Source organism: Solanum pennellii, chromosome 6 (assembly GCF_001406875.1).
Source record: "Solanum pennellii chromosome 6, SPENNV200".
In the NCBI taxonomy this organism is placed as follows: Eukaryota; Viridiplantae; Streptophyta; class Magnoliopsida; order Solanales; family Solanaceae; genus Solanum; species Solanum pennellii.
In genome coordinates, this window is record NC_028642.1 from 26,298,052 (window position 1) to 26,312,326 (window position 14,275).

At 31.2% G+C, this 14,275-nt stretch overlaps 1 protein-coding gene across 1 annotated transcript; it reads right to left on the reverse strand.

The window, feature by feature from the left end:
- Positions 1-7,290: 7,290 nt before the first annotated feature.
- On the reverse strand, positions 7,291-12,469 carry LOC107022210. Its single transcript, XM_015222888.2, has 8 exons — positions 12,018-12,469; positions 10,940-11,163; positions 10,768-10,832; positions 9,459-9,680; positions 9,239-9,365; positions 8,388-8,710; positions 8,165-8,309; positions 7,291-8,070 (listed from the first exon to the last, which is right to left on the reverse strand). Exons 1-8 carry the CDS (start codon positions 12,295-12,297, stop codon positions 7,831-7,833), a joined length of 1,626 nt encoding a protein of 541 aa, XP_015078374.2. The 5' UTR covers positions 12,298-12,469; the 3' UTR covers positions 7,291-7,830.
- Between the last annotated feature and the right edge of the window lie 1,806 nt (positions 12,470-14,275).

A 14,275-nucleotide genomic window follows, 5' to 3' on the forward strand; every position in this document is an offset into this window, starting at 1 on the left:
AGTATGACATTATGCATAAAATCATGAAAATGGACATTTATTAGAAATATGCATTTTTCAATTAAAAATCATATTATAATCATAAGAGTAACATTTAACATCTTAGAAACACATAAGATAACATTTAAGCAATTTATAGCATTTTTGAAGTCATTTACAGTAATGTAACAATGTAGTGCCTTCTCTTCCCTTTTGACACTTTCTAGCATGTAGTTTTCTCACTAAAAGTTATCCTAAGACTCACTTAAGTAAGACAAAGATAGACCGCCCATACAACCTCTCTAGCCACACCTAAATGCTCCTTAAGACCACCTATAATGAGATCAACACACTTACAAGGCATCAAACATATGAACATGAGATCCTCCTACCAAAGGTGATTCGAAGTCTTACTTGAGTGAGTTGTGAAGCGATTGCCCATACAATCACTTATACACACACATAAGAGATCCTATATACTACCTAAGATAGAATCATTTTCACTCAATACATCAATGCATAGGTAATATGACATTTTCCTTACCAAGGCTATCAAAAGACTTGCTTAAGTAAATCAAGAAGATAACGTTTATGATTGACCTCTTAAAGACTACCTAAATAATCCTTAAGACTACCTACGGCTTTAATCATGTCCACATAATCAACATCTTCCCTAACTAGTGTCATTCTTAAGACTTATCTAGGTAAAATACGAAGTGACTATTTCTATGCCCCCTTCACACCTTAACTAGACAACCCTTAACTACTCTAGATAGGTACCTATTCATTTAACATACTTTTTTAATTTAAGTCATTACATTCATAAGTTCATTTAAGACTCATTCATCACATAAAATCATTCAAGTAATGGTCTTGGACAAGACCTAGGGACTCTAACTAACACCTTCAAATCCTAGTGTGCAATATCTATATAGTGTCCCATACCACCACCTAAACTTCATAGAACTTCTCTAATGCTAGAAGGTATCCCTATGATGTAATAGACAATAACCGACATAGACCATGATAGCAAAGCATGAAATACGGAGTTCTATCCTACTAGGATGAGGGTGTTTAACTTACCAGTGGTAGAACTTGGACAAATCCCATGTATGCACATGGTTAAGGATTATGAAGGGTGTGCTTTGTACTCTAGTCTTATACTTTAACTAGAACTACTTCCCTTATCATACTCACTCGGTGTTGGTCTTTGTTTTCATGAGTAATTGACATCAAAGGTTCATATAAAGGGCTTCCATATCAAGTTCATAACACAATCACATTTATCGTACCAAAGAAAGGTTCGTTAGGGCTACCTTACAATGGAGACAAGATATCTCATAATGAATTTCCTAAGTTTTGATATGATGTCGTTCCAGCCAATCAACCCTAAGTCTATCATTCCTTTACTGAAGGATACTATTACGACTTTTGACTTCAACATTCATAACCTTACCACTAGGTTCAAGGTTTCACATAAAGGACCCTCTTAACATAATTTAAGGTCTCATATCATTAATACATTCAAGACTGAGAGAATTTAGCATCTTAAGTCAAGACATCTCATATTCACATTCATACATGCATCAAGTAAGGGACATAAGTCAACCAAGACAAGACACAATATACTTTACTTTAACACATATTACATGTCATTCTACAAGCACATAGAAATAATCATTATCTTCTTTAAGTCATTCTATACACTACCATATCATCATCAATATGACCATCATAGACTCACATAGTCAAGTAGGATTAACCATGCATCAATCCCTAAGACTAAACACATAAAGTCATAGTCATTGTCTAACATGAACACCTAAATAGCATCAATAGAAGAACACATATACTTTCACATTACTTATCATGTAGATAGACATTATCCAACTTCACATAATCAACTACACAAATCATCAAAATACTTCAAGTAGTTGACGACAAGGCCATGATCATCATATTACTTAAAATAACGCCGACAAGGTTACATCAATTGCAAGTAAAGCACATAACACCGCCACCATAAGTGGACCATACCAATCACAACATTATTGAAGTCTACTTACATAAAATAAAGGGAATTAGGGCAGCGTACCACCATTTCATCCTCAACACTTCAATCCAATGCTAAATCATCCAATTCAATATCATAAGGCCCTTACCCATGGCCATAACCAATAATTCAATGCAATTATAACAATACTAAATGAAAATAGGTCAATTCACTATATATTCATCAATCTAAGACAACCTAGATAAAAATTCAATACAATTATTGCATCAATCAATAGCCCATAGAAAACTACACTAGAATTCATAAACATTAGATCAATATTACTTGACCCATAAAGTAGTCAAAAACTAGGGTTCATCAATTACATGGGTTCATAGGTTAATTGGGTTAAAATCATCAATATAATAATAATTCAATCAATAATTCTTAAAAACCTTTAATGCAAGAACCCATGCATAGATCATCAAATTGGACAATTCATCTTTGAAAACTTTAGAAAACATCTTTGAAAGTTGGTCTCCTTGATGAATAGAGTTTCAACGATCAAAAACCACACTCAATGAAGATAATTACTCAATTTTATGAAGAATCTTCACTCAATTCTCCAATCCAAGACCTTTCTTGAGTTTTTGCTCCAATGAAGTTCTAGGGAATTTTGGTTTTTATTTTTGAAGAATGAAATATTCTATGTGTTTTAGGCTTATAAACATTTAAAATGCCCAAAAGACCCTTTAGGGACCTCCCTTTCTCTTAGTTGGACGTCGGGTGAATAACATTATAGTGAGCCTTTCTAGGAGCACAGGTTCACAGACGAAGGGACCATCGACGGCCCGTCCCTTGACCAACGGACCGTACTGTTGGTCAGTGGTTGGGGACTAAGGCTGGTCGTTGGCCTCTCCTCTCCCAAGACTAAGTGTCCATCAACGAGCCCTCACCTACGGGGCGCCGATTGACCCAATGGGCGTCGATTGTCATCCGTAGGTGGGCTCTCTTGGGCAGTCTTGGCCACAATTTGGCTCCTTCCTCAAGGACCCTTGGATGGTCCTTGGGGATGTTTACTCGGACGTTCCAACTCAAACATGATCGTATACGATTTTAGACCTCTCACATAAATTTCATCCAAAACTAACACATAAAACTCTATGAAACATGCCAAGACACACAAGGTCGTTTCAAGGCAAACCTTTCGAACGTCATGGACGTTCTTGGACGTTTGACCTTCAACCTTCACAAAACTTGACACACTGCCTATATACACCATAATAACTCATATAATGACCTTATAACCTCATGAAACACGCATAAACTCATAAAACCACATATGAGGCACATAGGTGACTTAGTCGTCCCTTGACGTTTGACTTCCAATGCACCTAAACTCTTAGACACTGCCTCAATACCATATTATAGACCATTTTAGGACCTTAGACCATCATGACAACCATGTTAGTCTGTAGTTCACCTATGTCATTTTCGGAATCTTACAGATACCAAAATCCTCTTTATTAAAGTGAATTCAATTAAATTTACGTTTTTTCTATTTGACAAGAAGATTTTAAAAACGGATATAGTTTCACCGACAAACAACTTTGGAGAATAAATTCCCAATTGAAACTTTGATATAGTCAGTGAAATAAAAAATCGATCAAGTATTAGTGTTGAATCATTAATGTGTTTGGAAGTTTTGACATGAACGTTTTTTATTTTCAGGGGTAATTTTTTTTTTTGATGACAAGGTAGAGTTTTACTAATGCACAAGTGAATACAGATTCGAATTAGGATTTGTGAAAAAAAAGAAAGAAACATAGAAGACGAAGAAGAAAGATAGAGTCGGAGAAAAAGGTTGCAAAAATTATATTCATACCAGAATTATATTCATATTCGTTTTTCTTTGTCAATTGTTTTTCTTTTACTTAGCACTTTTATTTTTATTAAGAATATTGTAGTTCTTTTTAGTTTGTAGTCATTTCAATAGGTATGTCAAATGATTTTGTATTTCTTAATTATAAATATATCATATTTCTTTTCAGAGTTAATTTATATTCTTTTAGAAAATTGTTTTTTTCTCTCAATTGATTGCATTATTTTCACTTTATATGCTATTTTTTTTCTCGAATCTTCTATGTATCCTTCCTTAAATCGTATTCACATGTAATGATTGAATTATATTGGGATACAGTTAGTAATATTTTGTTATACAAATAATAGAAAAATATGATAGTTATGTAAATATAATTTTAATCATTGAGATACAATTTTTGGTTTTCACTATAAAGTAAAATATTAGTTTTAATTTGAATGGTAATGTGAACACATAAAATACAGAAGTTGTTGGTATACAATTGTGATGAAAACATAATAAAAAAGAAACACAGACTTGTTGTCTTTGAAATTGATATAAAATACAAAATAAATATTAACTTCAATTGAAATACAAAATTGATTTTGTTAGTATATCATAAGATGAATGCAAAATTAAAAAGAAATACAAACTTACCTATATACAATGTGAGAGTTAAATACAAATTGATCACAGTAAAATATTCAACTCAACATAATATTTATTTTCAATTTGAATAATAAAATTATCACATAAAATACAAAAGTTGTTAGTATACAATTATGAGAAAACATAGTAAAAAAGAAATATAGACTTGCTGTCATCAAACATTGAATACAAAGTAGAATTAAAATACAAAATGAGCATAATAATTACTCACTTCAATTGAAATACAAATATGATTGTACATTTGTATACCATTGTGATGAATATAAAAAAAAATACAAACTTGTATGTCTACAATGTGATAATGAAATGGAAAATGAGCAAAACTAAATACAAAATTTGTTGTCATTTGGGTTTTGAGTGGTCAACATTGGCGGAGCCACATGTAGTGAAGGGGTGTCGGGACGACACCCCTTCGTCGGAAAATTACGTTGTGTAGCTAGAAAAAAATATTTTTTTTTATATATATCTACATTACAAACTCACACTCTTTGGCTTCTACACGATTTTATTTCTTTATATTTTGACACCCCTTAGACCAACTAGCTCTGCCTCTTGTGGTCGATATCGTGAGGTCGGTGATGGAAGCACCTGATGCCACTATTCCGTCGACACTGGTTAATAGCAACGGTTGTGACCGGATTTGTGAACCGAATATTCACTTCAACTACAAACAATAAATCTGAAAGATTTTTTTTTAAAAAAAAAATCAATAAATTAATCTAGAAATCGAATAAAGATGCATACCTTAATTAAAGGGATTGGTGTGAATATCTTTAGAAATATATTTTTAATTTTTGAAAGAAAAAAACAAAAAGGGAGAGTGAGGTGGTAGTTGAAAATGGAGAAGAATTGAAAGAGGTAAATCTGAGAGAGAATATTTTTTTAAAAAAAAATATATGAGAAAGAAATAGTTCAAAAGGTGTAATTAATGTGAGACAAAATAAGAAGTAAATTAGGATACATAATGTTTTTTAAAATAATGACATTTAAAATTTTTACTAATTATTTTAGATTTTTTTTTAATAACTAATTTGCTAATTTTCCCAAATAGAGGCCCAACAAACAAAAGGTGTGCGAGGCTCCATTTATTTTTGACACATGGACAAGTTTGTCATTTATGGACTTTTCAACTTTAAAGCAAGAACTTTCTACAACTGAAGAGAGAGAGAAAATATATATTCACCAATAAATTGAGTTGAATAAATATAAAAAATGCAAGAAAAATTATGTAATTTTGGTAAAAAAATTTAATTAATCATTAATTTAATATTAATTTGTGGGATTCTACTGGATATATTATTGTTATTGTAGTTGTATGTTAGATTAAAAATATTATTTTGATATGATATTATTTTGTATTCATGTTGTCACGTGTTTTGTTTTTTAAAAAAACTTTCATAATTATTTTGATTTTAAAATGTAATCATTTTATTTTAATTGTTACGGTTTGAAATGTCGATTGTTTTTTATTTTTAAATTAAAACTTTTGAACGAAAATAAAAGAAGTTGATTATATTATTATTGTGGGGATGCTTGTTTAAAACAAAGTATAACTACTCAAAGAAATAGTTTTAAAAATTAAAACTTTAAACCTAAACTAAAATAACAAAAAGTAAAATAATATTTATAATTATTATATATCTTATCAGGTATAATACTATTCACTAGATAATTATAAAATATAATAAAAAATGACCGTAGGATCCACATTTTATATTTGTTGATAATAATTTAATCAAATAACTTTTTTTGAATTTTCTTTGAACATTGTTTCTTAAATCAAATCATGGTCTTGTGAAGTTTTTTAAAAATCAAAATTACATATTTTAATGTTCAAACTAAATGTGTATTTTCTTAATTAAAAAATTAACGTTTTCGTATTTGAAAAAAATTGACATCTCCGTTGATGTTGAAAAGAAATAAAACTTAAATTTTTAAATCTTGATTCACTTTTTACATCTAGCCATCTTTAATTAAAATAAATTACTATTTTACAAATTTAACAATAATCACACAATATCTTTTTAAAATTAAAATAAAAAATGTTTTCGAGAAAATATTTTAAATACTATTTTATCAAAAATATTAATGATCAAATCGTAATGATGATAAATAGTACATTCTACATCAACTGAAATTTTACACGAATTGAACTAAAAAAATGTTATTAGGATAACGATATTTTCTAAAAACTATTTCTTTGAGTAGTGATACTCTGTTTTAAGCATTCATCCCACTATAATGGTACAATTAACTTTTTTTTTTACTTTCCTTCAAAAGTTATAATGTAAAAATAAAATAAAAATCGACGTTTCAGATCGTAACAATTAAAATAAAATGATTACATTTTAAAATCATAATAATTATGAAAGATTTTTTTTAAAAACACACACAACATAAATACAAATCATATCAAAATATATTTTTCAAATTATAATACAATAGCAATAAAAATAATATATCCGATATAATCCACAATTAAGTATAATATTAATAATGATTAAAAAAAGTAGCAAACCCACATAATTTTTCTTGTATTTTTATATTTGTTCAACTCAATTTATGTAAAAATATATTTTCTTTCTCTTATTACTTGTAGAAAGAATTTTTGTAAAGTAGAAAGGTACATAAATGATCCACTTGTCCATGTGTCAAAAAATAAATGAGGCCTCATACACCTTTTGTTGGTTCACCTCTACCATAATAATTTTTTTCGAAAAATAGAATATGCCAGCTATTAGGAACAATATTATACCTAAAAAATAAATAAAGACAAATACTTCTAATCTACCTCCGACACCTTTAATATTTATTATTTTTCAAAAAAATAAAAAATATTCTTCACAATTTTCAAACTACCATCAAAGGAATAAGCGCAAAGGATGAAGATACTTGTCTCTTAACCTGATATTTTCAATTTGAGTTCTGGATATGAAAAAATCTTTCATCGAGAGCGGTACTCCCAAATGGTGCCCTACTCGCGTAATCCTAATTACCCGGGGACACTCCCAAAAAAAAAACCAAACCTAATACAATTCTTTGAAATCCACTAAAAGCTACAAGGCTTCAAGATTACAAGCTAATGAAGGGTTTTGAGGAGGCAAAACCAACTAGAGAAGGGATTTTAGCCTCCAAATCTCAAAGTCATATTGTCGAGTAGTCATTGATGATTGATTTAGGATCTCATTCTTTCAACTTTTTGAATGGAATACTTCAGTTCTTAGATTACAAGCTAAGGAAGGGTTTTGAGGAGGCAAAACCAACTAGAGAAGGGATTTTAGCCTCCAAATCCCAAAGTCATATTGTAGAGTAGTCATTGATGATTGATTTAGGATCTCATTCTTTCAACTTTTTGAATGGAATACTTGAGTTCTTTCTGAATATTCAACCTAGAAGGTGACATAACAATGTCTTTCCAAACTGAGCCAGATTGATAAGCTGGATGAGGGTTCTTGTAAAGTTCATAAATGGAATCAGCTCCTTCATTCAACCTCCCTACCATTTTCAGTACAGTTATCTCATCAGGATCCACCAATAATGTCTTGTCTCTATCCTTGCATGCTATCAACTTCCAAAACATATATATAGTATTTGTTGTTAGAGGAGAACAAAACATTAGGCAATAACAATGTAAGAAAACTTATTTGTTTATATGTATGTACCTTAGGGGGGCCTTCCAAAGTATTCGTGGAATATAACCTTGCATTATCCACAAGCTGACAGTATGTGTCAAATGCATTTGCGAATCTCTTGTGTGACTTCAGTTGCGAGTTCACCCGAACAGCTCTTCTACACATGATAGCTCTCCTGTAAAGAAATGGAAACTTGTTTAACACGCGCTAAGAAGAAAAAATGCTTTTGACAATTAATTGTTATAACATTTACCTTATCCCTCTAATGACAGCTAAATAAGCATCACAAACAACTCCAACCAATTCTATTCTATAAGGTCTTCTTTTTCTTGTACCATCAGTTTCCTGTTCTTCTTCATCAATCTGTTCCCAGTAGTTTTCAGTTACTCTTCCATCCTCTTCCACTTTGTAACCAGTACCCATTCGGTAACGTCGCCGGTGAACATTTCTGGCCATGGTTATGGTCTGCACCACAAAGGGTATCCATGAGAGTGTCCCATCCATGATCACATCTCTTCCTTCATTCAGTGCTGTTACAAGCAAGGATGATGCTGCATCTGTTGATGACTGGTGTACCTGCAACAAACTTTATCTATGCAATCACTTCCAAAATAAACTTTAAAAGGCTAAGGTCTTAAAGCATTGAAATTATATTTTTTGTTTAGACTGGGTTGATTAAGAGAATCTCTTCGAATCGACTAGTAGAATCTTTTACTAACTAATACTGATGCTCATGATGGAAGGGAGGAGGGACAAGAAGGACTAACAAGCTTCTAGATTGGCAAGCGTTTGATGAACGGCCACATAGGATATCCTAGAAAAATACCACACAATAAAGGGAGAGAAAAGTGAAGTTCTATATAGAACAACACAAGTACATGGTACAAATGCTTCCAACTATACATGGCGTAACCTGAGCACAAATTTTGTGAGTTTTGTTTGGCAATAACGAACGACATGTACCACGAGCTTGCTTTTGATATGATTTGCGTACAAATGAAATGATTTAAAAAGATTATCTATCCCTACGGCAGGGGCAATAGAGGACAGATATGCAACTCTTTATTTGTAATATTTTCAAGGGATTGAGAAGCATATAATAACCAGTTCAGCAGTTTGAAGCATGTCATGGTGTCCCCTAGAGCTAAGAGCTTTGTAAATAACGTCTGATTCTTTGAATGCATCTGCTTCTATCACAACAACATTAGCTGAAGCTCCAATCCAAAATGGCCTGCGTGTAAAATTTAGGTAGTCGATCCATTATAAGTATGTAGAAGAAGTGCATTGAAACCTCTACACTTGCAAATAATGATAACTTTCTTACTCTTTGAGAATTTCCTTGAGCGCGGTGCTTTTCCCAGCCCCCATGCCACCTCCCATAAACAGGAGGACAGGGCTTCTATCTTTGTGAGCCATTGGAACCATCACATCTGTGCATTGTGAATCATCTGAAGAAACGAGTCCTATTGCTTTCATCTCCTCAACTAAGGTAGTAATAACTCTCGCAACCTTCAGATTCTTTGTCACCCTTTCAAATCGTTGTTCCCTTTATTACACACAAAACACAATAATCAATAGTACTACTCAGCAAAAGTAAAGAGAACACCATTATTAAATCGAGAGGTTTGAACTACTTTCACACTAGCTAGGGATTAACAAAATTACACAAAAGCTTAGGTAAGGATTTTATAAGTACGAAAATCTGGAATATTATCCATAAGCTGAACCAAACAACATATCTTGTTGTATCATTAATTACAAAGACCCTGATCTGAATAATGACAATAAAGTAGGTGCCATGGATGAAGCACCAAATATATGTATCTGAAACTTGTCTTAATAAATCAGTTTGGAAGTGAGAGGAAATCGTAGAGGATCACCAACTGCCAATAAAAATAATAACAATGAAGTATGTTTGAAGTTCTATTGCATTACTGCATGTATCATATAATAATAAGATTTGTCAATCAGATAGAAGGTACTCAGTTGGTTGGGATACAAACTAAAATATCTAATTGGAAAACTAATATGTCAGGAAATGTGGAAGGCTTTATGTAAGCATGCGCAGGAAAATGATAAACCGGACAAGAAAAAAGTTTGCGAGAGCATTGACATAATATGAATCATAACGCACTCAAGTACATTACAGATCAGAACAATGCTCTACAAAAAAAAAAGGGAAAAAAAGAGGTTGGAGATAATCAAAGCTACTATGGTAACTTGACGAACATTGAGCAAAATTGTGATGGACAGAGGAAGAGTGCCAAAGGATGCAAATGAACTATAAAAGCTAGCTCTACACCTACCTTGGGAAGGTAGAGTGCACACAGACTATAATCCTATGTTGGGAAGGTAGAGAAGTTGTTTCCAATAGACCATCGATTCGAAGAATGATGAAAAAGAGACAGAAACAACAAGTATAATAAGATAGCAGAGGCTAAATTAAAGGAACAACAGATAGAAAGGAAAAACACTACCTATCAACCCTCTACCCTAATTCTCAACTTCCACACCCTCCTATCGAGGTTCATGTCCATTGTCAAACAATTACATAAGTCGTAAACATGAATATCCTTATGGTGTCCAGCAAGCTAACTTTTGAATAAAAGAGCAAATAGGATATGCAGTTATACCTCGTAGCAGCCATGACAATGTTTTGGAGCTTCTTTTTTGGCTCAAAATGATCAGCACTCAGTACCTAAAAGGATATTAAAGAGGAAAGAATAAGATTACAAGCTGATCAACTACAATGCAGATTTCAAATTTTGTTTTCATGGGGCATTTGTTCAGAAAAGTTTGATAAACCTGGCTCATCATATAAGGAACATGACTCCAATGGAAAGCGAAGTAACTAAGGATGCATCTCTCAAACTCCTCAACAAGCTTTATAAAAAGCGAATCAGCATCTGGTTCATTAGAAAAGTAGTTGTACATATCTTCCTCACACCCGTCTGATTTTATTATGTACTCAGTAGCTAGCTTGCACAGATGAGGACATTGTCTCCTATCTGCAAATCCCATTTGTCTAGCTGCATTCATACATATATATTTCGTTATATGACCATCTCATCCGAAAACTTAAGACCACATCCAAAAGCACATTTAGAACATGGGGGTCGTTTGGAAAGAAAAATGCATGTATTAGCTTTGTGCATTATATATAATAGTAGTACATGGTTTGGTACACTTTCTTAACCTTGCATTAGTTATATACTCTATTGTGTATTAAGGTGTGTATTACTAATACATGAAAATCCATGACAATAGTAATGCAAAAAGGGGTTTCAATGTTTGCATTAACATGGTTAAAGATCCGGTTGTCCCTTAAAATTAACCTTTTTAACATCATACTTGTGGAGCATATCTTTATAAATAATGTTTTTTAATGCAAACGTTACTAATATATTCTATTTAGCGTTATTTTTATACACCCTACCAAACGACCCCTTATAGTTTCAGACATGCCATGATATTACTAGAGGTATAAAAGCATATAATTAATATGATAAAAATGGAAAATGTGAAGTCAAAAGAGATTCCAAAAATAGAAAGACGTCATTCTTTTGAAATAGATAAAGAAAGGAGTGACAGATATAGAATATTGAGTTTTGCGAGCATTGTGTAAAAACTTAAACTATCACTATCTCTCTATCTTCAATGATAAAATCTGCATACATTCAACCATTTCCTCACACATCGTATAATAATTTCATGGATATATATATTGATGTTGTTGTTACGTAAAACCTTAAATTATCACTAATAGAGAGGTTTAATTACTTAATTATAACTATAACAAAAATGGGATCCTAACAATAACGATAAACGAAAATAAAATATAAAAAAAATTGAAAATGGAAAGGTACTTTAATTGAATAATTACCTACATAATGGGAAAATTTTTCAAACTTGAGGACCTGTCCAATACGAGAAAGTTCAATTCGAGGGATGATTTTCTGATTTCGAATTTTCTTGAGGCGATAATAGACAGCTGCTGATATGATTAAACAAATCCAAGATGCTGAAAAGATCTGTATATAAATAGGCTTTATATTGACACAGTAATACGAAGGAGGATGAAATTCGGAATAACTATTCAAGTGCCATGACCATGAAGGAGGAGATGATGACGACAATGATGAAACAGACATATTAATTCCCATGCAAAACAAGGGGCTCAATTTACAATGCAGAAATAGCTTCACACCTAAACATTTAACCAAAATACAAAATGCAATTGCTTCTTCATCTTTTTGATTTTTTTGTAATCTGAATACGTGCTAAAATTATCTGATGTAGAGAATAATCAGCTTCACTTCTTTTTATTTATTTGTGTATTTGTATTTAATCACTTTCTGGGTAAAAAAGTTAAATAAATAAATTAGGGACTTTAATGATGATTTTATCTGTAAAATAATAAAACGGAAAAGACCAAAAATATTCATTAATTATGTGAATTGGTATAAACTTACCTAATGGGTGTTCGTGGTTCGATTTAGATCAACTATTGATAAAAATCAAAATCAGATCAATTTAGTCGGTTTAAATTTCTAAAACCAATACCATGTCAAAAAGGAAAAAATAATCGTCAATTTGGTTCAGTTTTTCTGGTTTATTCGATTTGAAAGTAATACTTTTTTAGGGCTTACTTATCTCGATAGGCGCAATCACCTAGTACATAAACAATCCACAGAAAAGCGACCGTTAATATAATTAAGCAATTCAACGATACTAGAGTTATCATTACACGCACAACGTGATTCAATTAAGAGAAAGTGTGACTATTTTATGTGAAGTAGGATAGATAAAGACTAAATGAATTTTAATGGATTATTGTTATTATTGTGCTGAAATGTTGTGCTTGAGAAAATTATAAAGTAAAGACTTAAAATAATTAAAATTTCACAAAGTATTTATATTTTATTCATTAATCATCATACATTATTATAAGTAGGAAGTCTCAAAGATAAAAATTGAAAGGCCAATTTACCCCTCAAATATCAAAATTTTGAACCACATTTACCATTTAATAACTGAAGAATTCTCTTAACCAAATTGTAAAATAACGTAAAACAATTAAAACATCTTTCCAAATTTCTGCTATTATTGTGCTCTAAATTAACCCATGCCGATTTTACTAATATTATTATTTAATCTTTAGAAACAAATTATCCCTTCAATATAACTACGATGTTGTAAAACATTTCATATCCATGATAACTAATTTAATGAAAAAACTCAAAAGTCTGTAACTGATCCATTAGTTATGTAAATATTACATGGATATTAAGATGTAAAACAAAATTGAAATAAAACTTGAGTGACTAAAGTGGAAGATCAAATGAAGAAAGAGATTACTCTTGATGAAATTTGACGAATGAAATAAGCCGATGGAAGAAAATGTATGTAACAGATTCAACGTTTAGAGAGAAAATTCCTCAAGAATGGATTATGCGGTTCGTATGTACTTGTAGTGTTATATTTGAGAGGCTCCAACAGTCAAAATTGGATTACCATTTTGCCCCTAGATTAAATAAAAATATTATAAAACATGTAAATAATAAAATATTAAATAATTAAAAGTTGAGTAATCATTTTAAAAACAAATTATTTATCATTAACTTTAATACATTAATAGAAATCTTTCATCTCCCCATTAATTAACTTAATACACATTACTTGAACTCAATTTATAATCCTACTGATTCATATCTCACATTTACTATTTTTTCCCTTAGGCTTTCAAAAGTTATATGAACTTTTCACGTTCCTTTCCAAATACACATTTGCAGAAATACATCCCCCTTGTCCGTACCTATCAATTTGCAGAAATATCTGCACATCCCCCTTCCCCCTCTGAGCAATTTTCTTCTCCAAATACTTGCAAAGACGTTTGAGCACATGCCCATATGCACACTACTCTTTACTCGAATGAAGAAATTTAGAATATTATTTCCTGATATCTCAATTGGTTTATTAGTTTCTTTTTCACATATTTTTTTGCCCTAGTTACCAGGTTTAAAATTCACAAAATCAACTTTACTCCTTCGTAAATATTAAATTCTTTCGAGAAAGAATCTCATGAATTAATTTAATAAGTAAATCATGAAATGAATATATTCCTAAATTTCTAAAATAATT